The sequence below is a fragment of the Gymnoscopelus braueri genome, assembly GCF_963280865.1.
Source record: "Gymnoscopelus braueri genome assembly, chromosome: 16".
NCBI classification, from domain to species: domain Eukaryota; kingdom Metazoa; phylum Chordata; class Actinopteri; order Myctophiformes; family Myctophidae; genus Gymnoscopelus; species Gymnoscopelus braueri.
Genome location: NC_137616.1, coordinates 44,094,880 through 44,119,095, shown reverse-complemented (window position 1 = coordinate 44,119,095; position 24,216 = coordinate 44,094,880). Strand labels below are relative to the sequence as shown.

General features: G+C 38.9%; 2 protein-coding genes across 2 annotated transcripts in view; both read left to right on the top strand.

Moving 5' to 3' along the window:
* LOC308102997 (urokinase-type plasminogen activator-like) overlaps positions 1-1,769 on the top strand; it is a gene marked incomplete at its 5' end in the record, with an annotated part of 68,018 nt that extends 66,249 nt beyond the window's left edge. The window contains 3 exons of the mRNA XM_080452853.1: positions 85-225; positions 590-735; positions 1,481-1,769. Of these exons, the coding sequence (XP_080308979.1) occupies positions 85-225; positions 590-735; positions 1,481-1,675 (482 nt within the window). The 3' untranslated portion in view covers positions 1,676-1,769. The remainder of the gene's footprint in view (positions 1-84; positions 226-589; positions 736-1,480) is intronic.
* Positions 1,770-4,155: 2,386 nt separating this feature from the next.
* LOC308102996 (uncharacterized protein) lies at positions 4,156-24,148 on the top strand (the record flags this gene model as incomplete). Its single annotated transcript, XM_080452852.1, has 11 exons — positions 4,156-4,242; positions 4,330-4,399; positions 6,243-6,406; positions 7,647-9,267; positions 13,548-13,732; positions 14,080-14,222; positions 14,530-14,634; positions 15,684-15,803; positions 16,237-16,320; positions 17,643-17,714; positions 22,727-24,148. The coding sequence occupies exons 4-11, from the start codon at positions 7,853-7,855 to the stop codon at positions 24,146-24,148; spliced, it is 3,546 nt and encodes a 1,181-aa protein (XP_080308978.1). The 5' UTR covers positions 4,156-4,242; positions 4,330-4,399; positions 6,243-6,406; positions 7,647-7,852.
* Positions 24,149-24,216: the final 68 nt, after the last annotated feature.

Sequence of the window (24,216 nt, the reverse complement as noted above, 5' to 3'; positions counted from 1 at the left end):
TGAGGGAGGGGCATTGTTTCGGTTTTGATAAAAAAAACTAAAAAGACAATGGGACTCAAAACTGTGTACTTGTGTGTCTTTCAGCATTGGTAAAGATCAAGCGCAAAGACGGTGAATGTGCATCTCAGACACCATCTGCACGCACAGTTTGTCTCCCCCCACCTTTCACTATGCTGCCCCCAGGAGCTGTGTGCAACGTCGCTGGATACGGCAAGGAGAGCGATAGTATGTATAACATTTAACGTTTGAACCTCTATCATGATGGAGAACTCTCTCCGTCTCTCTCTCTCTCTCTCTCTCTCTCTCTCTCTCTCTCTCTCTCTCTCTCTCTCTCTCTCTCTCTCTCTCTCTCTCTCTCTATCTCTCTCACAAAGTTCACTTTCACAAATATGAAAGGAATGACACTTGATTAGGTAATAGGTAGCAATCATATCTGATCATAAAAAAGTGAGCGAGGGAAGTATATTGTAGGAAAATAATAGAATATCTAATAGTAAATAAAATAAAAGTAAAATGAATTAATCTGATGAAGTTTACATCCATTCCTGATGTGTAAACCTTTTAATCACCATTTTCACTGCTCTATTAGTGTCATTTGTGTACTCACAGGTCTTGAAGCAGACAAAAGTGTCTCTGATGTCCCAGGACAACTGTAGAGGCTATGAAAACTATGGAAATGTCACCCAGAACATGTTCTGTGCTGCTAGTCCTGACTGGAGCACTGACGCATGCCGAGTGAGTGAAGTCTAAAGTGAATGAGTATGTGTGCGTGCGTGTGTGTGCGTCAGTGGTGGAAAAAGTACTCAAATGTTTTACTTAAGTAAAAGTATCAATAATGGAATGTAGAAAGTACAAAAGTATTGTTATCAAAATGTACTTAAAGTACTAAAAGTAGAAAGTACTCATTGTGCAGAATGTCCCATTTCACAAAGTTTTCAAATGTATAAAATGCATACAAAACTTTTGAAAATAGCAGATCTACAAGCTCACAATGCATCGCATCGTGACGCATTGTGAGCTTGTAGATCGGCTATTTTCAAATGGCAGAAATGTATATAGGGCTGAAGTGGTTTTGTAGTAATAATCTAAATCTACAAATTAACTAGTAACTAAAGTTTTCAAATAATTGCAGTGGAGTAAAAGTACACTATTTGCACCTGAGATGTAGTGGAGTAGAAGTAAAAGTGCTGAAACTTGGAAATACTCCAGTAAAGTAAAAAATACCTCAAAATTGTACCTAAGTACAGTACTTGAGTACTTTGCAACACTGGTGTGTCCGTTTGTGTGTGTGTGTGTGTGTGTGTGTGTGTGTGTGTGTGTGTGTGTGTGTGTGTGTGTGTGTGTGTGTGTGTGTGTGTGTGTGTGTGTGTGTGTGTGTGTGTGTGTGTGTGTGTGTTTGTGTTCGTATAATATGCATTTCAGTTAACCAACATTTATTTTAGTTTTAGTTTACTATACTAACCTTGCTCTCTCCTTGCAGGGTGATTCTGGTGGTCCCTTGGTGTGTGATGCTGCGGGTCGTATGTTCCTGTTCGGGGTGGTCAGCTGGGGTGAAGGCTGTGCAAGGAAGGACAAACCAGGTGTTTACACACGCGTCACCAACTACAACCACTGGATCGCTGAGAAGACTGGGCTCTCAGCCTGCACAGCTGGTGTCATGTACCCCGAAAAATGATCTGCAGAAAAAATACAAAAAAAGGACAATTTGGCAGCTATTTGTTTTTTAAAGATTGCACATACAGTACATTATTATGTACATATACAATCCTGAGTATTCGTTTAACCCACTTAACATGTTTTTTAAACAGTTTTTTGGAAAAAAAATCTGCTATTTTTGAATAGCCAAAGAAATCTAAAATGACACAGATGCGTTACTTCCCGGTCTTAAAGTCTTGAGAGTGTTAAAATGGAATCACATTTTTGACACACTTAAGCCCTATACAACAATTACTGACAATAGCCGATCTTCAAGCTCAGTAGTGCGGTGCATTGTGAGCTTGTTGATCTGCTATTTTGCTGTTGATTGTAGTTTATAAAAAAGGAAATTGATTCATTTAGATTGTATTTATTTATTTTTTATTGATTTTCCAGTGTACATAGAGTACTGATTGTCGCTTCGGCTTCAGTATACAACCAATTTGTAATGTATGGTTTCAAATATTTTTATCAGGTACAGTATATTAAAATGTTTAATTGTGCATCAAATGTGCATAATGCTTTCATGCACCTTTCAATTGTTAATCCTTTTGTTCACAATTGTATTATTAACTTGGAAAACAAGTTATAGCACACAGAATATTGATGCCTTTTTTACAGATAAATTATTTTATTTTATAAAAACCTTTCTTGTGTTGTAGAAGGCTGGACCTGCTGTTAAATGTTTTTGATGTAATGATCTCATGCTGATAAATATTAAGCTACCATGTTGAGTTAAATTGTTTCTGGATTTTATTCTGTTTATCTCTCTCTCTCTCACTCTCTCTCTCTCTCTCTCTCTCTCTCTCTATCTCTCTCTCTCTTTCTTTCTTTCTCTCTCTCTCTCTCTCTCTCACACACACACACACACACGCACGCACGCACGCACTCACGCACACACACACACACACACACACACACACACACACCTCGCTGTCAGAGGGAGAGTGATGTGAAATCCTTAGTGCTAATCTGACTCAGAGTGTATACAAATTGTAAACAATTATGATAACCAATAATACATCTGTACACTTTCTGAGTTAAATGAACAGAGGATTTTAATGTGAACTATTTATCTAGTTCTAGTTATCTATTATTTAGCATATATTATATGCCGATTTTAATGTGTACTCAAGTAGACCTTCCTGTCCTTGTTTCATGTCTCATTGTGCACTCATATCAGAGATGAAGAGCAACATACAATGACAATATCCATTCTCAGGAAGGTTGGAGCCATGACAGGTTATATTATATGTACGTAAAAAAACATAGATAGATACATCATTAGATGAAATGACAGATAGCTTCATACAGACAGTAAAGATTCAGACAGATGAGGTTATTTAGCTGTTATTAGACGTGGCAGTGATGAGCATTAGTTTCTCTGCAGAACACTAGAGGGTGATGTTGAGTATTTGGCAGCAGCTCGGTAGTGCCTCAACATACCGGTGGATTATTTAGAAATCGTTTATTTAGGCTGTAAATTATAGATTTTTTTAATTGGTTAGGAGAGAATAGAATAGAATATATTATTTTTTTAGCATGTCACACAGAAATGCAAAAATGTCACATTTCTGTGTGACATTCTTAGTATATTAATAACAACAAATTCCAGAGTTAAATCAACTTGCAGAGTTAAATGAATACTCGTGATTTACACAAGCATGCACAGATCTATACATGTAAAAATGAGGTCAAATTATACCTACTGTCTCCCTTTTGTCATGCATTCATGTAAAATAGCATAAAGAATTTTATATAATACATAAAAAACTGTGTTCCAACAGTGAGGATTTTGACTATGTATTCTGAGTCCCTGTGGGTCTGTTTTAAACTCAGTGAAACAACTATTTAGATCACCGTTATAAGATGGATGTTATGTTACAATTGTCTGCCGGTTCTAATTATCTTATCTACAAAGGTTTGATTTAATAAAACTTGCTTTGAGTCTCAAAGCAAGTTTTATTAAGAGTTACTAGTGGTTACTAATAGGTGAATTGACCATAAACTTGGAAAAGTCTCATTTGTAGTTTCGGTGGTTGCTTGCTGTCACTTTACATCACAGGTAATGCGTCTGAGAATGTAGTGTGTGTGTGGGGAGAGTTTTTATGTGTCTGAATCTGCCCCAGGACCGGAACTAATACAATGCGGTGTCAGGCATAGCTGCATTAAGGGGGACACTTTGAGCTCCGTTCCGGTAGCAAATATAACACATCCGGTTTTTGAGCTAGCAAATATAAGGTTTCCGGTTGCCTTCAAAGTAAGAGCATCACATTTAATGTTTTATGAAAGACATAGCCTTTAAATGCTTAATTTATAGTTTTAATGTGCAAATGAACCGTTTTTCAATGGTTTTCAATGGTTTCTTTTTACTCTAGAGGGTACTCTTATTCTGAAGAGATCGTCCACCGGAAGTCTTATATTTGCTCCGTTATATTTGCTGACTGAACACTGCTCCACCTCGGAGGCAAACAAGGAAGCAGCTCTCCTTAAAGTAAAAAGAAAGCGTAAATGAAGAACAACTTTCCTCCATTTCAACCAAATGAGGTTTGTTTGTTTGTCTGAAGTTTGTCTACGTAAAAGATAATATTGTATTGTTTGTTATGGACATTTGATTAAGTCATTTCTTTACAGTTTGTAGGTGGTTGTTTTGTACATGAACTCCTTGGAGTCATTCCCTCATCAGTTGTATGCAGCCATGATGGTATGTGTTTGTTTGAAGTGTATTTTCTATTATCATTACATCTGTTTGTTTGTTCACTATAATACAGGTTTACTTTAGCCTTGGATCAAGACTATCATGCATGGATTTTATCGAGTCTGACTTTTACTTTCGTATCTATGATAGTCTTGGTCTCAACCCCACTAATAGTCACTGAACATCCACGCGGAAAGCCCGTACTTCTCCTCACATGTTCAAAACAATCATATTAAGTATCTAACCTGTAGCCACGGATGTTAACTAGACATTCGGAACACGTGTTCACTGTATTAGTCTGTATTTTGCTATAGATCTGTTTTAATCCCGTGTTTTTCGGATTCTGTCAGAAGTTCCCTTTATTCCTCAATGGGTGGTGGTGACGGGGCGGATCAGGTCAAAGTCGGTATTACACTCAATGTAAACAGGATGTAAACGAGGGGGCAATGGCGTTCAGGCACAGACGGGATTAAAACGCATATCTATTGAAAAATGGGGATTAATACAGTGAACAAATACTCCGAATGCTGAGTTAACATCCGGGGCTACAGGATAAGCAAGCGTCATGTGAACCATGGCTAGGTTTACCGTTTCTGTTAGGTTTATGCTTAGTGTGAGTGTTTGTTTGTTTAATGTTGTATTTGGGCTAAAATAATTTATGTAAATGTATCACAGTGAAGCTATCACAATGTAAACACAATGTTTGTCTGTCAGTAGAAAAATCCACTTTTGTCATGTTGTTATGACAGACTTTCTGACAGTAATGTATGTGAATCTGCAGCATTGCATTTTTATACAGTGTTCTTGTTTTGTTGTTTTACACAATGGTTAAATAACTAAATAACTGAATTTACTCAGTGCTGTATTCAAGTACAATTTTGAGATTATTTACATTTCATCTACTTTGCTACATCTCAGAATATTTTCTTATAGTTTACTTATTATTTATTACTTACCTTGCAGTTGTATTTATTTATAGTTTTATAGAACTAACATTAACCAATTAAGCCCTATTTATTAGTAGGATATTCTAAAATAGCCGATCTATAAGCTCCCAATGTGTCACATCAAGTTGTGAGCTGATAGATCTGCTATTTTGTGAAATGGGACATTCTGCATAATGAGTACTGCAAGTATATTTTGCTGATAATATTGTACTTTTACTCAAGTAAAAGTTTTAAAGCAGGATGTTTTACTTGTACATTTATTTCTACATTGTGATATTGCTACTTAGTACTTTAACTTCACTAACAAAACATATAAGTAGTTCTTCCACCACTGTCTGAACCTATGTACCTGTGTGTGGTCATTATAAACGGCATTTGAGCCGAATTCCAACGAATGTTTTGGAGAATGCTCGTTTTGCATAACTCAATGTCCTGTTTATGTGCAATTTAGAAACGGGTAATAACAGCCTGTCGTTTTGAAGTGATTTGTTGACTTACAACAAAGTAGCATCTAGGTTTAAGTGGTTAATGAATACTTATCTTTTTTTAAAAAAGAAATTCTATCAATTACTCACCCCATGAAGCCTTGAATTCATGGAGATTTGTGTTTGTCACATGAGCCAATAATCCAATATTTGACTAATGAAGTTAATAGGAGACCAATCTTAACAAGAGCAAAACCATATCTTTTTCTAACCTGAATCATTAGTAGGCTCATCAGTAATCCCTGTGATAGTTGTTTTGGAGTTTATATTATTTTATAGTATAAATTTTAAAAAAACTTTTACAGAGTCCTCAATTATTGAATTATTGGCTCAGGAATGCAACAAAAAACTAAAAAATCAAAGTATTCGAGTTCAGAGAAGAACTGAGTTATTTTCTTTTTTCTGTGTTTGATTTAGAATCCTGTTCAACACAGCTGAACCTTACCTGACCCCCTGAGACTAGGGTTGGATCTGGAACCGGACCAACATTGAGGAACCAGAGTCAGTTCCATGACCATCACATTAGGGAGCGTTTCACACCTACACTCAACCCTACCTGAGACGACCCAGTAAACACAGAGGTTGGTATTTACTTTCCTCACAAATACACCAGATGTACAAGCTGACAACACGTTAACGATGAAAATGAAATATTGTCATCTTTTTTTTAAAGGGTGACACCATCTGTGTCCATTCCTGATGCAGGACAGTGGATAGTTAGCATTTGACTGATTGATTGAATACTTTATTTAGAAGTTTGCAGAGAAAAAAGCACATGGAAGTACAGTTCAAAATTCAACTAAAAAGGATTGAAAAGCCTACTGGATTGTTTCAATTGGGGTCCTCACGCACTCAATTCATGGAGACATAAATAACAGACAGATATTCACTATTATGCAGAACATCATATAAACATTTTAAAGTTAAGAAAAACAAATATGTACAGTAAACAGTTTGAAGGGGGAGGGGTTAGGTTATGACTTTTACAGGGGCCAGTTTGGATGCTTAAGCATGCTTAAGTCGAGGGACACTTTTCCCCTTGGTGATCAACAGAACTCTAATGCATGTCAGATAGCGGCTTTCTAGTGTCCTCATTCACTTCATATCAAACTACTTTCTTTTTTCATCAGCAATGGTGTAGTACACTAGCCTCGCGTGGCCAGACAATATCACACGACACACTGCGTGGATATTAGTCTGGTCCCTATCAACGATAGATTTTTTTCCAAGGGGCGGTTACAAAAAGATCCAAACGGACTCTATTGGTTAGACCTAAACCAATCAGAGCAGTGCTTCCTTGTTCACGAACCAATCAGAACAGTGCTTCCTTGTACGTCATTGCTCCAAATAAGGTGATAAGCCCGCCCACATTTGGATACTGGGCCCTGGTTGGTTCCGCACAACTGCGGAGGGAGAGAAATGGAATCTCTATGGAGGGGGGCCAGACCTAATCTGCCGAGGGCTAAAGTGCGATGCAATTTTGCAATGGCAGATTCGTCTGGAACCAGGCTAGTAGAACACTATACATTAATATATATATATATATATATATATATATATATATATATATATATATATATATATATATATATAGATAATGTCTACAGGCAACGTGGAGCCAAGCTTTTCAGTTATTGTACTGACAGTATGTTCAGATTTCAGTACTCTAGGTTTTTGCATGGTTTAAATAGGCTCTCTCCCCCCTCTATTGTTCACTGTCTATACTAATTGTATAGGAAATAAACTTGACTGTGATCTCATTAAATCATGTGTGTGTGTGTGTGTGTGTGTGTGTGTGTGTGTGTGTGTACTTTGCAACAGGTCAGTGGTGGTGTGTCGAAGCTCCGCTCCCTGCCAGACTCATCTGAGACGATAAGATTGACCTTCAGATCAAACACAACTTCCAGTGAGGAGAACAGACTGTCTTTCCACAGCTACAGGAGGAAATACTGACCCAGACCACTGGAACCTGCCCTCTGTCAGCTGAAGTATTGAGCAGAGTGTTTGTAGCTTCACTCTGAGACAAAATGGCTTCCAACTCGTCTCTTCCAGAAGAGGATTATTCCTGTCCTGTGTGTCGTGACATCTTTAAAGATCCTGTTGTCCTGTCATGTAGCCACAGCTTCTGTAAAGAATGTCTTCAGAATTGGTGGAGACAGAAGAGAATAAATCAATGTCCAGTTTGTAAGGAAATACATTCAACAGATCATCCACCCCGTAACCTGGCTCTGAAGAACCTGTGTGAGGCCTTCATACAGGAGAGACATCAGAGAGCTTCAAAACGTCAGAGAACTTCATCAGGGTCTGAGGATCTCTGCAGTCTGCATGCTGAGAAACTCAAACTCTTCTGTCAGGAATGTCAACAGCCAGTGTGTGTTGTGTGTCTTCATTCAGAAAAACACACCAACCACAGTTTCAGACCCATCGATGAAGCTGCTCTGGATCACAAGAAGGAAGTCCAGAAATCACTGAAGCCTTTACAGGAGAAACTGAATGTCTTTAATAAAGTTAAAGCAAACTGTGACCAAACAGCAGAACACATTAAGGCCCAGGCCCGGCACACAGAGAGGCAGATTAAAGACCAGTTTAAGAAGATTCATCAGTTTCTACAAGAGGAAGAGGAGACCAGCATCACTGCACTGAGGGAGGAAGAGCAGCAGAAGAGTCAGATGATGAAGGAGAAGATTGAGGGTCTGAACAGAGACATATTAACCCTTTCAAACAACATCAGAGCCATAGAGGAGGAGCTTAGAGCTGAACACATCTCATTCCTTCACAACTACAAGACCACAATGGAAAGAGTCCAGTTCACACTGCAGGACCCACAGCCGGTCTCAGGACCACTGATAGACGTGACCAAACACCTGAGCAACCTGACCTTCAGAGTCTTGGACAAGATGAAGGACATTGTCTCCTACACTCCTGTCATTCTGGACCCCAACACTGCCCATCCAAACCTCATCCTGTCTGACGATCTGACCAGTATGAGATGTGGAGGAAGACAGCAGCTTCCTGACAACCCAGAGAGGTTTGACTGTGTGCCCTTTGTCCTGGGTTCTGAGGGCTTTAACTCAGGGACCCACAGCTGGGATGTTGAGGTTGGAGACAATCCATTCTGGATGCTGGGTGTGTTAGCAGAGTCTTATCAGAGGAAGGGGAAAGATATGGGTCAAATAGTGTGGTGTATAATGTTAAGGGAAGGTAAATACAAAGCATGCGAAATGTTATCATTTTCAAAGCCAGTCACTCTTCTCTCATTGAAGCAGAAACCTCAGAGGATCAGAGTCCAGCTGGACTGGAATGAAGGAAAGCTGTCATTCTCTGATGCTGATACTAACACACACATACACACCTTCACACACACTTTCACTGACACACTCTATCCACACTTTTTCACTGATTCTCTCCCTCTGAAGATTTTACCAAGGAAGGTCAGTGTAACTCTGGAACAACATAGTTAGACATGATGATGATGATGCTGAGACATGACTTAATTTTGAGAATCTAAATGATTGTCTTGTGGTCTAATAATAACGGCAGATTATTATATGCTCATAATGGCATGAGAATGTTACAGATGTTTATTGATGATGGTTACATTTGGAGAATGAGGGGAGTTTTGCACTGGTTTAGGGGTGTAACGGTTAAACAAATCGATTTAATTGATTATGAGAAATCATATATTTTAATAAAATAATTGACTTTAAAAAATAGCAGATATACCAACTCACAATAATATATGACATGAGAACCTCTAGATCGGCTATATGTGTGACACTGTTTTGGGACAAAATAGGGCTTAAAGGGGAAATCCACCCATTTTCAATATTTAACTATGTCATTAATATAGCATAAAGGAGTTGTGTGGAAATAAGAAAAAATTTTAAAAAAAAATAACATTGCAAAAAAATTTAACATTGCAAAAAAATTAACATTGCAAATTACACTGTGATGACTCATCATGGTGTAATTTGCAATGTTAATTTTTTTGCAATGTTAAATTTTTTTTTAATTTTTTCTTATTTCCACACAACTCCTTTATGCTATATTAATGACATAGTTAAATATTGAAAATGGGTGGATTTCCCCTTTAAGTCATTCATCAGAAGTTTTCAATAATATATAAACAAAATGATACTTGTGTTTATTCATTGATATACTGTAATTACAATTAAATGAATCTGTACTTTACTATTTTGCTAAATATAAAACGTTATCGATATAATAATCGCTAAGAAGATAAGTGCTAGATACAGCCCTAAACTGGGTATTAGTACTTTTCAATAAACACATGGGTGATCCTCAAGAATGATACATGTAATCAATTATTAAAATACATATAATCACATTTATATGTTCTTTCACTGTGATAACATCAGAACTGTGTGGTGTCATGAATGCAGTTTATTTTTCCATCTCTGTAAACTCTCATTGTGAAATCCACTTGGTGTTTATATTATACATTCATTTTTTTCCCCACTTTGGCGCTAAAATAATTTTGCATTGCTGTTGCCTTATTTTTGCTACTTCCTTGATGGGTATTCATGGTGGTTCTCTACTGTTTGGATCACTGTTTCTAAAAATTTATACATTTGACAAATGTCTTCTAACAGTATTATGAAAAAATGATATATCAGTGGTGACGTTTTCATGTCAAGGAAATGTATATGTAGTTGCCCACCGACCCCCATCTCAAAATATTCTGGTCCAGGGACCCCCAGAAGCAAAGATTTCAATACAAAATGTTCGCTTTAAAATAATATATGTATATTCAAAGATTTTCAAATTTTCGGCTCATAGTGCGGCACTCGGTGCCGCACTATGAGCTTGTAGATCTGCTATTTTTGAATAGCCAAAGTGTAAAATAATGCTTTTTAGCTCAAATAAAAAAATGACACAGATGCGTTCCAGGTCTTAATGGGTTAAACTGGTGGTCTTTGAAGTGAAAAGGGTTTAGTATCATACTGTAGATCAGAGGTCTTCAACAGGGGGTCCGCGAAATTGTTGTTTGATTAAACAATATTTTTGTTTGAAAAAACAACTTTTTTTTCTTTTTCCCCCCAAAATGTCAAATTGTCTTTAAACATAACATGAATCCAAAGCAAACAGATAAATGGAGGCACAATGCACAATAACATGGTATGTTTATACATATTTTGTAGAGATTCTTTATTTTGCACACCTACTGGGGCAGGTGCGTAGGAGCAGGCAATATAAAACATAATTTTATACATAAATATACAATGTGGTAGCCCCCCCTACCCTACGAGGTAGGGGGTCCCTGCTCCATCTCCCCATCAGTTTGGGGGTCCCTGGCCTGAAAAGGTTGAAGACCCCTGCTGCCTGTAGATCATTGTAGAGTTCCATGGAAAAGTTGTTTATACTGAACACTGATGTTGGCCATTTATGTTTTAAGTGAATACTCAGATTTATTGTTTTCCTCTTTTTTATGTTTAAGTGAATACTCAGATTTATTGTTTTCCTCTGTTACCAGTTCAAGTATGATGTTACATTTACATTTGTTTGTACCTGTGTATTGATTCTACTGTCAGTTTAGAGTTCTTTAAGTGGACAGTTGCTAGTATTTCATGTGACCTTAAATTGTTTTAAATACTGCACACGTGCCTTTAATTTTATACACTGTTACTCTTTTAATCAAAATGTGTCAATGTTCCTGGCTGTTGAAATAAAGTGTTTGAACTTGATCACATTGCCTTGGATGTGTTTTTTCTATGCCACTCTACTTTGAATTTCCTGAGTGAGTGAGTTGTACATTCACTGCTTTTACTAATACAGTGTGTTACGATAAAATGTAGCAGATTAATAAACTAATATGGTTTGTGTGTGTGTACTTTACGGAAACAGAAATAGGAACTGTCCAAAAATGTTAAAATCAAGCTTACATGTTTTTGCCTAACAGACCTTCTACAGGGCAAGCAGAAAAAACACCACCAAGCCAATATAAATATCTATAGTAGCATTAACTCAATACACATCTGTCTTTTTATCAACTTCACACAGTGCACACCGCCAACCTTGATTGATAGGATCACTGACCCTCCTTTATTTGTTTTCATTCATTTTATTTTATTTTATCGTCTCAGATCTCTCATGGCCTTATATGGTAGTGCAAGATTGTCAATCCCCAAACATATATCATATATAAGATGTTGTATTTTGTGTTCCTGTGTTGGTATGAGGAGCTTGTATGAGTCCTTTGTTTTGTAACATGTCTGAGCTGAGCTTTTCTTGTTTTTGTTTGTGTTATGTCTTTGTCATTAAAGGAAAAAAAACATATTATTGGGGGAAAAGTGCAGTAAAATTACTTAACTAGGACCTATAGTGATTCCATTATTAAATATTAAAATACAATATAACAACAATGGAAATATTACAATTAAGTTATTCATGCAAAACTGTATTAAAGAAGGTCAAGTAGGCCTTCTATGAACACCATAGACTTAACCTGATAGTCATTATGGTTCTGCCTGAACTTGTGCCACAGTGACACCTTGTGGCGGTGCATACATGCTGCATGAGCTCTTAACCACAAGTCATTCACCCTAAACCAGGGGTCTTCAACGTTTTTCATCCCAAGGACCCCCTAGCTGAGAGAGAGATGAAGCAGGGACCCCCACTACATATTATATACAATTATGTTCTAGAGTAGATTAAACTTTTTTGTAGATTCCATATAGTTTCATTGTTTGACAACACGATCATCAGTGTATTTTGGATTCATGTTAATATGTATTTTTCAGACATTTTACCACTTAAACCATCAATACTTCCATCTACACTACACCGAAAATAGCCGATCTACAAGCTCACAAAGCCTGGTGTTGTGAACTTGTAGATCTGCTATTTTTGACTAAAGTTAATCTCCCCAGAATAGGGATGCTAGGGTTCAAGTGGTTATGACCCCTAGGGGTCCCGCTTGGACCCCCAAATGAAGACCCCTGCCCTAAACTGCAAACCATCAGAAGCAAAAAACAACAAATGGTACAGACAGGATATAAACAGGTGTCACTAATAGACTGATTAATTACATTATCCTATATACAAAGTTTCTTATTCAAAAACTAAAACAATCTAAATCACTGCCTACATCTAACCTTTCTTCAGAGAACTGAATAATCAGCTTATTAAACAATAAATAAGTGATAAGGTATTAAAACTTTATGTAACTTTTACCCCTGAAACCACTGACTAAATAATTGTGAATGTCCAGCAGCAGCAGAGCAGCATTACATTTAACTGCCATTGTTAGAGTTATTTGACCCATATGTTTCCAATCAGTCTTGGTCAGCGCTTTGTGATTTGGTGTGTTTTTTCGGTCACCTTTTTAACCTCCCTGGGTAATAGGTCCCGACGTGGCGGTAGATGGATATCGACGGGGCTCATCTCCTCCTTGTCTTCCTTACCTTCCTAGATCCTTGTTTCACCCTGTGGCCCTTGTGACACACGGACCAGGTCATGTGTCAACAGAAGGTATGAGGGGTGTCATTAAACGTCATTTTCGGGCACCAGGTATCACACCCTTCCTTAAAGTATTTTGCAAAGAATGTTTAATCTGCAGACAACACAACCCTCAGGGCGGAGTAAAGATCTCCCCGGGGAGTTTCCCCTCTCCTACGAGGCCATTTCAGACTCTTGAACTAGATTTTGTGGGCCGAAAGTTCGGAATTTTCTGTATCTCCTTAACTTCATTGATCCTTACAGTCGCTGGGTGGAAAGTGTCCCCTGTGTCCAGAACGACGCCCACACGGTGGCGCGGGTTCTAATCGATCGAATCCTACCTACTTTTGGGACTCCAGAGGTTCTGTATTCTGATCGTGGTCTCCATTTCTTGAACACCACCATTAAACACTTGTGCACCACGATGCAGATCACCCAAAAACCACACTGTGCATATAACCCAGAAGGAAATGACTTGATTGAAAATGCTAACCGAACAATCAAAGCTAGAATTACCAAGATCATACCATGGCCTCAGTGTGTACATTTAGCTAGGTTGATAATGCACGTGACACCCACTAGAAACGGTCTTTCACCATATGAGATTATTTTCGGCAGGCCTTACATAGTCCCCTCACTTAAACCTTTCACACTACCACAGAAAGATCAGACTCTCCCTGATCCGATGAACTACATCGCTTATGAAATGAAAAGATTTTTGTCCTCAAAACCTGTTGCTCCTACCCTTAGAGAGCCTGCTGACGTGTCTGATGAACCCCCCACAACATCTCTCCAGGGGATTACGTGCTTCTCAAGCCCACGATACGCACCAAGGGAGGTCATCAACGCTGGGGTGCTCCATTGTGGGAAGGACCGTTCCAAGTGACCCTGGTGCATTCTCACGTGATCAAAGTCTTTGGGAAAGAACGCTGGATCCCCGTCAGACGCGTGAAACTCTCCCCTCCCCCTTTTAAAGACACTACCCCCTTGTCATATTACATTATCTTCGAAACGTGATTTTCATTTCGGGGCTACAAAGGGATTTGGAACTTTCTTTGTAAGAAAGACCTCGGTTGCGGCCGCTCCTCGGTCCATTCCATTTGTCTCAAACCCTGATTGTCAATCAAAAAGAGAGCGTTTCGAAACTAATGTCACTCATGGCATACACACACACATGGACCGTTATTTCAGTTTTTTTCTTTTCTATTGTTTCTTTCCTTTTTCTATTGCTGTTCTCCCTTGTCAGGCGGATCAGAAGAACATTCTGTGGTGCGAAGATGGCAAGGTTCTTCTCCCACTCGCTGACCTGGCTCGCTCCTCTGAGGACCTGGACCCGACATCTCCTGTCACCGTAAACCCAGTAGACAACACTGTTTATTCTGATGAAAATGTAAACCTATCCACCCTATTTGGGTACACTCCTGCATACACCCGCACACACCGTGCTTTAGAACTTTGTGAGGATAACATTGCCTGTGCTCATTCAGTGTTACATCACCAAGCTCTATCGCCAGGTCATGATTGCTGGGTGTGCCGTCACATGAGACATCGTTTTACTGTAACACCCCTGTCCTCTAACTTACTAACGCACCTACATTATGAACGGGGCCCTAGGTCCCGACTCCAATTGTTCACTGCCTCATGCCATGCTCATGTTATTGCAAATATCACTGACCCACTCCACTAATAATTTCTCTCTGTTTCCTCCGCATAACATCTCCTGTATGGACACTGGTGAAACTGTGACCCGCAATGAAACGTTCCTAGTTCCAGTTAAGAAAGCCGAAATTTGTGTCTGCCGTATCTACGGACACCATGTCGGGTACAGTCAGTGTGACATTAACATTATTATTATTAGAAATAGAACTTCTCCAAACTGTATGGTTACTTGGCAAAACACCACTATACACACATTTAACTGCCCTTTTAATCAGTTGACATCATCGCCCGGCCTGTTTTGGGTCTGTGGAAAACATGCCTTTGCCAATCTTCCCATCACAGGATGGTCAGGCTGCTGTTATCCAGCCATAGTGCAGCCCGCCATAAAGATGTATGAGGTCGACACAGAGGAGGGTCCTGCAGTACACCACACCCGCAGCCGCAGGTTAAAGAGATCGACAGAGAATAAGTACTTAGGGTACATTTTGGCAGACCCGTTCACATCACAGGGACAGACAGTCGCGTGGGGAATGTTTCCCTTTGGTGGTGGTCGTAGCTGCTTTACAAAAGATCAATCAACTTGGTGTCGAGATTCTCACTCTGAACAGTGAAACTACTAACAGTCTAGCAGCGCTTAACTCAGAACAGCATCAAATTAGAGAGGCTGTACTTCAGAATAGAATTGTGCTAGACATTGTTGAGGCAAGGCGAGGTAAGACAGATTGTTGTTTCTTTATTCAGGATAATTATGAGAATGTCTCTTCTGCCATAGACAGGATGCGTGATGCAGTACGTGAGCCCCTTCCTGCTGATGACTTTGCCACCTATCTCAGGAACCTAGGCTGGGGCTGGATCAGCTGGGTGCGGGCGCTCGTACTCCCCGTTTTGATACCTCTGGTATTGGGCCTATTGGTCCTGCAATGCTGTATCATCCCCCTTGTCAAACGGTTTGTACACCGTCTATTCTCCACTGAACGAGACATCCTCCTGAGTCCTGGCGGAGCCTATCTCCGACCCAGACTGGCATGAACTCTACCCGGTGGGGCCTTCTGCCACACTAAACAGTAGACACTGTTTAGTGTGGCAGAAGGCCCCACCGGGTAGAGTTTTTTTTAAAAAACTATCAAAAATTGATAGGCCTACAATGTTATTATTTTAACAAAAAAACAAACAAAAAAAAAAACTATTCACATATTTGACATACAGTATTGTACTGACAAGAGAAGGGATTGTATAATGGTTAATATTTATCCTAGCCCACAATAACTCTGATCTCCATTTCATCCTTTTACAGATTAAACAATTGTCCTGGTTAATGAGTGACAAAAGCTTCTCCTCTCGCCTGCTCAAGAGGAAAAAGTGGGTCCTATATGTCTGTGTGAGTAAAAAGGGCACATCACGTGAGTTTTTCCCATTATAAAGTGTTTTTTTAGGTTACTGCTTCTGGAGAGCCGCTGGTAAGGTTGTCCAATTGTTAGGGTTAACATATAATTGATTGGTCACCGACCCAATCAACCCACGGTATTGCTTCAAGGAGAAGTAAGGCTAAAATTTGACTGAGCCTATACACACTTGAGGGCGGGACATGAAACAACAACTTCTTGGGAACGAGACTATGTTGGCACTGTAAGTTCCTGGTGGTACATAAATTGTGTTTTTTTTAGGAAAACAACCCCAAGACGGCTGGAGTAAAAATTCGGATCCTGCCATCCTGCAAAGGGGTGGCCTGCAAAACGAAGAAAGGTTTGACCGATCTGCTGATGTTGTTCATAATTATAAATACCTGCCTGGGAACTTATGAAGTGATGTATTCTTTTTCTCATTCAACATCCTAGAGCCCACTTACCATTATGAAGTATAGAAAGAAAAGAAATAAAAATCAATCAATCAAAAAAGATTTCTATGTACTAATGTATTCCTCCTTCTTACATCCTCCTAACGCTTATTATTGTTTACTCATTAGGAGACCAAGTCTGCCTATTCTGACTTGCCTTTGTTGTTCATTTTTGAAAAGTGTCACAAGAGCAGAGATTTGATGACGCTGCTAGGTAAACCTGAAAAGAAGCCTTGTTACTTGACTACACTCTTGTTGCCTTTTGACATTCGACAAAACATTTACCACATGGGGAATTGTTAGAGTTATTTGAGCCATATGTTTCCAATCAGTCTTGGTCAATGCTTTGTGATTTAATGCCAAATGGTGTGTTTAATGTCCTAATGACCTGTGTCTCTGTACGATGACCTATATCTCTGCATGACCTGACATCGTCACTAATTCCCTTTGTCAGCTGTCATCCTGTCACAGACAAAACCGGGCACATGTCCCTATGATATCGAAGGAATACGTTTTTTATGGAACCAGAATGGTACACAAGGACACCATAAGATGAACAACAACTTATTATTATGACAGCCAGACGCCTGTACATCTCATCCGACTCCATCCTATGTCTGAGGGTCTTAAAAAGCCAATCATGAGGATACACCTACAGTATGTCTGATGTCATTGAAGTCCAACTGTGTATAAATACTATTGTTTGTTATTGGATCATTAGTGTGATTTTTATTCTTGTCTGTAACTTGTAATGTCCTCGTGTGCACGCTCCTGAATCTGTTTCTTTAAGGCAGTTTTGAAAGTGAGTAGGGTTTTACACTCCTTTACTCTTGTTTGTACAATATAACCATAACCCTAACTCATAGAGGTTTGACCTCTATGAGTTTGTCCTGGGCTCTGAGAGGTTTAACTCAGGGACCCACAGCTGGGATGTTGAGGTTGGAGACAATAAATACTGGAGACTGGGTGTGTTAGCAGAGTCTTTTCAGAGAAAGGGACATATAGGAAAATCAAGTCATACATGATAAATTGCAATAATTGTATCTATTAATTGTCTATCATCAATCATTTCTGATTATTAGATAATGTTAATGATGGTTAGTGATGGTTACATTTGGTGAAAAGGTGAAGTGTGAAGGGTTCAACAGTTAATCACAATACTTATTATTACTTAAAATAATTCATTACAAACAAATGTATATTTGAAAATAGATCTACAAGCCCACTATGCTTTGCCAAATATGATGTGACATGTGATCTTGTCGATCACCTATTTTTTGAGTGACGCTATTGTGTGACAAAGTATAAAATGGGGCTTAATCCTCAGTGTTAGTTTAACTCAGAGTGTATACATGATACGGTCCATTTGGTTCCATTTGTACACTAGTTACAGACCCAAAAGGGTCCGTTTGGACCCCTGGTGGTCCACTGACCTGACGTTGAGAAACGGCTGTCTCTACTGAACACTTATTGATGTTGGTCATTCATGTTGAACACAAAGTTGTATTATTTCCTCTGTTACCAGTTCAAGTATGAGGTTACATTTGCATTTGTTTGCACCTGTGTATTGATTCCACTGACATTTCACGCACTGTATGCCATGTGACCCTTCTCACATGACCACTAAGAATTATTTAATATACTGTACACCTGTACAAATGAGCAAATACAATCTCAAAGTGATAATGAGTCTGTTTTTTTTTATTTGTATTATTATTATTATTATTATTATTATTTATTTTGTAATCTTTGGGAGACATGAACATGTTTATTGTTAGACATGACCATTTCAGACCAGATTTTCGTCTGAACTGGTCTGTTATTTTGACCAGAATTCCTTAAAAAAGAAAAAAAAACAGTGAAACTCTGATGAAAATAGATTAGACATTCTTGTACTTTCTTCTAGTTGTATTTACTTGCACGTGTGATAATGGTGAAGATTAACTATCAGTCATTGGGGGGGGGCACCCTGGAACCTCAGGGACCCTATCAACACAGTAGCCTTCAACATGAGTTTTTAATTGGCAGCCCTTGAAAACAGGCAACATCTGGTGCCATCGTCATGGCGGAACTGTGAAAGGGAGTGAAATTAAGAATCCATCTGGAATCACTCATACCCAGTGGTGGAAAAAGTACTCAAATGTTTTACTTAAGTGAAAGTATCAATACTGCAATATAGATATACTTTTCTATTTTTTCTTTTTTACAAGTAAAAGTCCGGAATTCAAAATTTACTTGAGTAAAAGTGCAAAAGTATTGGTATCAAAATGTACTTAAAGTAAGTACAAAGTACTAATATGCAGAATGTCCCTTTCAAGTTTTCAAATGTATAACAATCTTTTTTGAAGTGTGTGTGTGTATGTCAGTGTGTGTGTGTGTGTGTGTGTGGGTGGACTGGGAGAATAGTTGGCATTGTGTGTGTGTGTTAAAGGGATAGTTCACCTCCCAAAGTTACTTTTTATCTATCAATTAGTCACACTCACACCATGCATTCCTAAGCCAATCATTTGATGACCGGCAGCGGTTCCGGTAGGAGACAAAGAGTCTCCTTTGTGTAAGCAATTTTTTTGGGTGAACTATCCTTTTTTTTTTTAAAGCCTTGATTAGCCAATTCCTGCAAAAGAATAGAAGAGGAGGTGTTTAAAAATGACACTAGAAACAAACAAGCATTCTGGTCTCAGAATAAATAGAGTAAGACAAAATATACCGTGTATGACCATATACAGTTAGGCTACTGCTGTTAAAAAGGACTATAATAATGCAAAAAATATATATATAGAGTTGGGTAATGCAAAATTGTGCTGTTATGAATCTGGAATGTAAGAAAATGATTTGCCATTATGCTTCTGTTCCAGTCATTTGAACATTTGTTTTTAAAAGAAAATAGTTTTATTCACCTACTACATGTTTCATGTTGTTTAAATAAAAACTATAGTTGTATTCACCTACTACATGTTTCATGTTGTTTAAATTAAAACTATAGTTGTATTCACCTACTACATGTTTCATGTTGTTTAAATAAAGAACTTTTGTTTTATTCACATACTACATGTTTCATGTTGTTTAAATAAAAACTTTAGTTTTATTCACATAACACTACAGGTTTCATGTTGTTTAAATAAAAACTTTAGTTTTATTCACATACCATTGCAGTTTTCATGTTGTTTAAATAAAAACTTTAGTTTTATTCACATACTACATGTTTCATGTTGTTTAAATAAAAACTTTAGTTTTATTCACATAACACTACAGGTTTCATGTTGTTTAAATAAAAACTTTAGTTTTATTCACATAACACTGCAGTTTTCATGTTGTTTAAATAAAAACGTTAGTTTTATTCACGTATTACATGTTTCATGTTGTTTAAATAAAACATTCACATACCACTACAGTTTTCATGTTGTTTAAATAAAAACTCTAGTTTTATTCACATACGTACCACTAATGTTTCATGTTGTTTCAATAAAAACTTTTGTTTTACATGTTTCATGTTGTTTAAATTTAAGTTTAAGTTTTATTCACATACCACTGCAGGTTTCATGTTGTGAGATGAGGATGGCCCATCAATCAGACTGGCTTTTGTTATGGGCCTTCTGGCCTTTCACACTGAAATGGACCAATGACTGCAGTAACGTGCAGGAGGTGGGAGGAGGACAAAGAGAACACACTGCGAACACACTGCGACCACATGCACACAATGGAGTGACCACCACCAAGCAACTAGTATCATTTCAGTTTAACTATCAGACCACTTTTTCAAAGTGACCTTCTGTTGTCAGGAAACATTCGCCTTGGCCAAGTTACAGGTAAGGATGTATATTATGTACAATCCACATTTCTGACGGTTTCTCGTTCTACCTGTACTTTAACTTTTATTGATTGAATACTTTATTTGTCAGAAATGTTAAACACTAACAGCACGTGATACAAGATATTAAAGCTAAAAGGATATCACAAATAAGTTCTGGGGACTTGTTTCCATTGTGGACTTCTTTCTCATCCACAAGTTTCCAGTGTCCCATGAGGCCTTGGGTGAATTATGCAAGGATGTAATCTTTACATCCAGGATTATTTGTATTATCTTATGTCATGTATTGATGCGTTTAACAGTCTCTGTGGAAGAATCTCTGTTTTACCCCTGCTGGTGTCAGAAATAATTTATCTCAATGCAAGCGGATGGGTTTTTGACAAACTTTAGACTAGATTTTCTTACCATAATAAAAATGGTCATAAATACTATATGCTTCCAGTCGCTAGTTTAAAGTCTACTTTCAATCATCATGATATGCGTTTTGGTAAACTATGGTCCCATTTATTTTAAACGATGATAAAGTAGGTTATGCTCTAGGAGGGGCGGGAATGATTTGATTGACAAGCTACACAACCAATAGCATTCATTCCCTGCCCCCACTTTTGATTGACAAGCTACCCAACCAATAATGGTCTGGTGTCATTCTGCAGGATATGACGCGATTTGAAAGATGGCGGATTTGAAATTGCTGAACAATCGGCTTCATTTACGGTGTGTAGAGGGCGTAACACTGTCCATTCTTTTCATACAGTCTATGGGAATAACGTACCACACATGTACAATGCTTGTACGTGTGAGTGAGAGACCATAAACACATCTTGATTCTGTATTGGTTTCCATGGTGATGATTGCAATCCAGGAGAAGTAAGAAAGAATCAAGATGTGCTGCTAAGTCGAGGGACACTTGGCCTGGGCCGTAGCGTGGCGGTCCAGGCACCCTAGGCTGCAAATGCGTGTCGCGAGTTCGACTCTCGTTCCCGACAACCTTTGTTGCGTGTCACCCCCATAGACTGTATAAAATGAATGGACAGCGTTACGCCCCTAGACTCTACAGACCGTTAACCAGACCATTATTGGTTGGATAGCTTGTCAATCAAAAGCGGGGGCGGGGAATGAATGCTATTGGTTGTGTAGCTTGTCAATCAAATCATTCCCGCCCCTCCTAGAGCATAACCTACTTTATCGTCAGTTTTAAAATAAATGGGACCATAATTTACCAAAACGCATATCATGATGATTGAAAGGAGACTTTAAACTAGCGACTGGAAGCATATAGAATTTAAGACCATTTTTATCAAGGTAAGAAAATCTAGTCTAAAGTTTGTCAAAAACCCATCCGCTTGCGTTAAAATGAATTATTTCTGACACCCGCAGGGGTAAAACAGAGAAACTACAGGCCATTCATATGAACTGTCTCTTCCGTATTGGCGTCAATGTAAGAATCTCACTCTGGCCCCTTGGTCACCCCCCCCCCATCTCTCCCCCATTTACTCCCCATTCAGCCTGCTTTCCCTATCCCTCTCTAAAATAAAAGGCATAAAAAGCCAAAAAATATATAAATCTAAGTACACTTTTCCCCTTGATGATCAATAAAACTGTGATGCATATCAGATAGTGCTGGCTTTCTCATGTCCTCATTCACTTCATATCAAACCGCCTTTTTCCTTCTTCTTTGTTTTACCTCAGCAATGGTGTTCTGTAGAACAATATGATAATATGCCTACAGGCAAAACACATAGAGAGAAGCTTTTCAGTTTTTGCACTGACAGCATCGCTGAATGATACATCTCATTCAACTAATTCAATATGTGTGGTGCATACGTTATGTTTAAAGGTTAATATTTGTTAATAATTGTGTGTGTGTGTGTGTGTGTGTGTGTGTGTGTGCGTGTGCGTGTGCGTGTGCGTGTGCGTGTGCGTGTGTGTGTGCGTGTGTGTGTGTGGTGTACTTGAAGCAGGTGTGTCAAAGCTCCGCTCCCTGCCAGACTCATCTGAGACGATACGATTGACCTTCAGATCAAACGCAGCTTCCAGTGAGGAGAACAGACTGTCTTTCCACAGCTACAGACCACTGGAACCTGCTGCTGACTGTCAGCTGAATTTCTTGTATTGAGCAGAGTGTTTGTAGCTTCACACAAAATGGCTTCCAACTCGTCTCTTCCAGAAGAGGATCTTTCCTGTCCTGTGTGTCATGACATCTTTAAAGATCCTGTTGTCCTGTCATGCAGCCACAGCTTCTGTAAAGAATGTCTGCAGAATTGGTGGAGAGAGAAGAGAATAAATGAATGTCCAGTTTGTCAGGAAATACATTCAACAGGTAATCCACCCCGTAACCTGGCTCTGAAGAACCTGTGTGAGGCCGTCATACAGGAGAGACATCAGAGAGCTTCAAAACGTCAGAGAACTTCATCAGGGTCTGAGGATCTCTGCAGTCTGCATGCCGAGAAACTCAAACTCATCTGCCAGGAATGTCAACAGCCAGTGTGTGTTGTGTGTCTTCATTCAGAAAAACACACCAACCACACTTTCAGACCCATCGATGAAGTTGGTCTGGATCACAGAGAGGAAGTCCAAAAATCACTGAAGCCTTTACTGGAGAAACTGAAGGTCTTTCATAAAGTTAAAGCAACCTGTGACCAAACAGCAGAACACATTAAGGCCCAGGCCCGGCACACAGAGAGGCAGATTAAAGACAAGATTAAAAAGCTTCATCAGTTTTTACAAGAGGAAGAGGAGGCCAGCATCACTGTACTGAGGGAGGAAGAGCAGCAGAAGAGTCAAATGATGAAGGAGAAGACTGAGGGTCTTAACAGAGACATATTAACCCTTTCAAACAACATCAGAGCCATAGAGGAGGAGCTGAGAGCTGAACACATCTCATTCCTGCAGAACTACAAGACTACAATGGAGAGAGCCCAGTTCACACTGCAGGACCCACAGCTGGTCTCAGGACCACTGATAGACGTGGCCAAACACCTTAGCAACCTGACCTTCAGAGTCTGGGACAAGATGAAGGACATTGTCTCCTACACACCTGTCATTCTGGACCCCAACACTGCCCATCCATACCTCATCCTGTCTGATGATCTGACCAGTGTGAGATTGGGAGAAAGACCGCAGCTTCCTGACAACCCAGAGAGGTTTGACTTTCTGACCACAGTCCTGGGTTCTGAGGGCTTTAACTCAGGGACCCACAGCTGGGATGTTGAGGTTGGAGACAATCCATCGTGGATTCTGGGTGTGTTAGCAGAGTCTTATCAGAGAAAGGGAAAAGAACTGGGTCAAATGTGGGGTATAAAGTTAAGGGAAGGTCAATACAAAGCAGGCAAAGTGTTTTCAGGGCTAACCACTCTTCTCTCATTGAAGCAGAAACCTCAGAAGATTAGAGTCCAGCTGGACTGGAATGAAGGAAAGCTGTCATTCTCTGATCCTGATACTAATACACACATACACACCTTCACACACACTTTCACTGACACGCTCTTTCCATTCATTTTTTGCCTTTCCCCTAGTTTCCCTTTGAAGATGTTACCAGGCAAGGTCAGTGTAACTCTGGAATGAAGTCGTTTTCTGTCTGTATACAGATTATGCCTTATGCCCACATCTTTTTACATTGATGATTCATTATT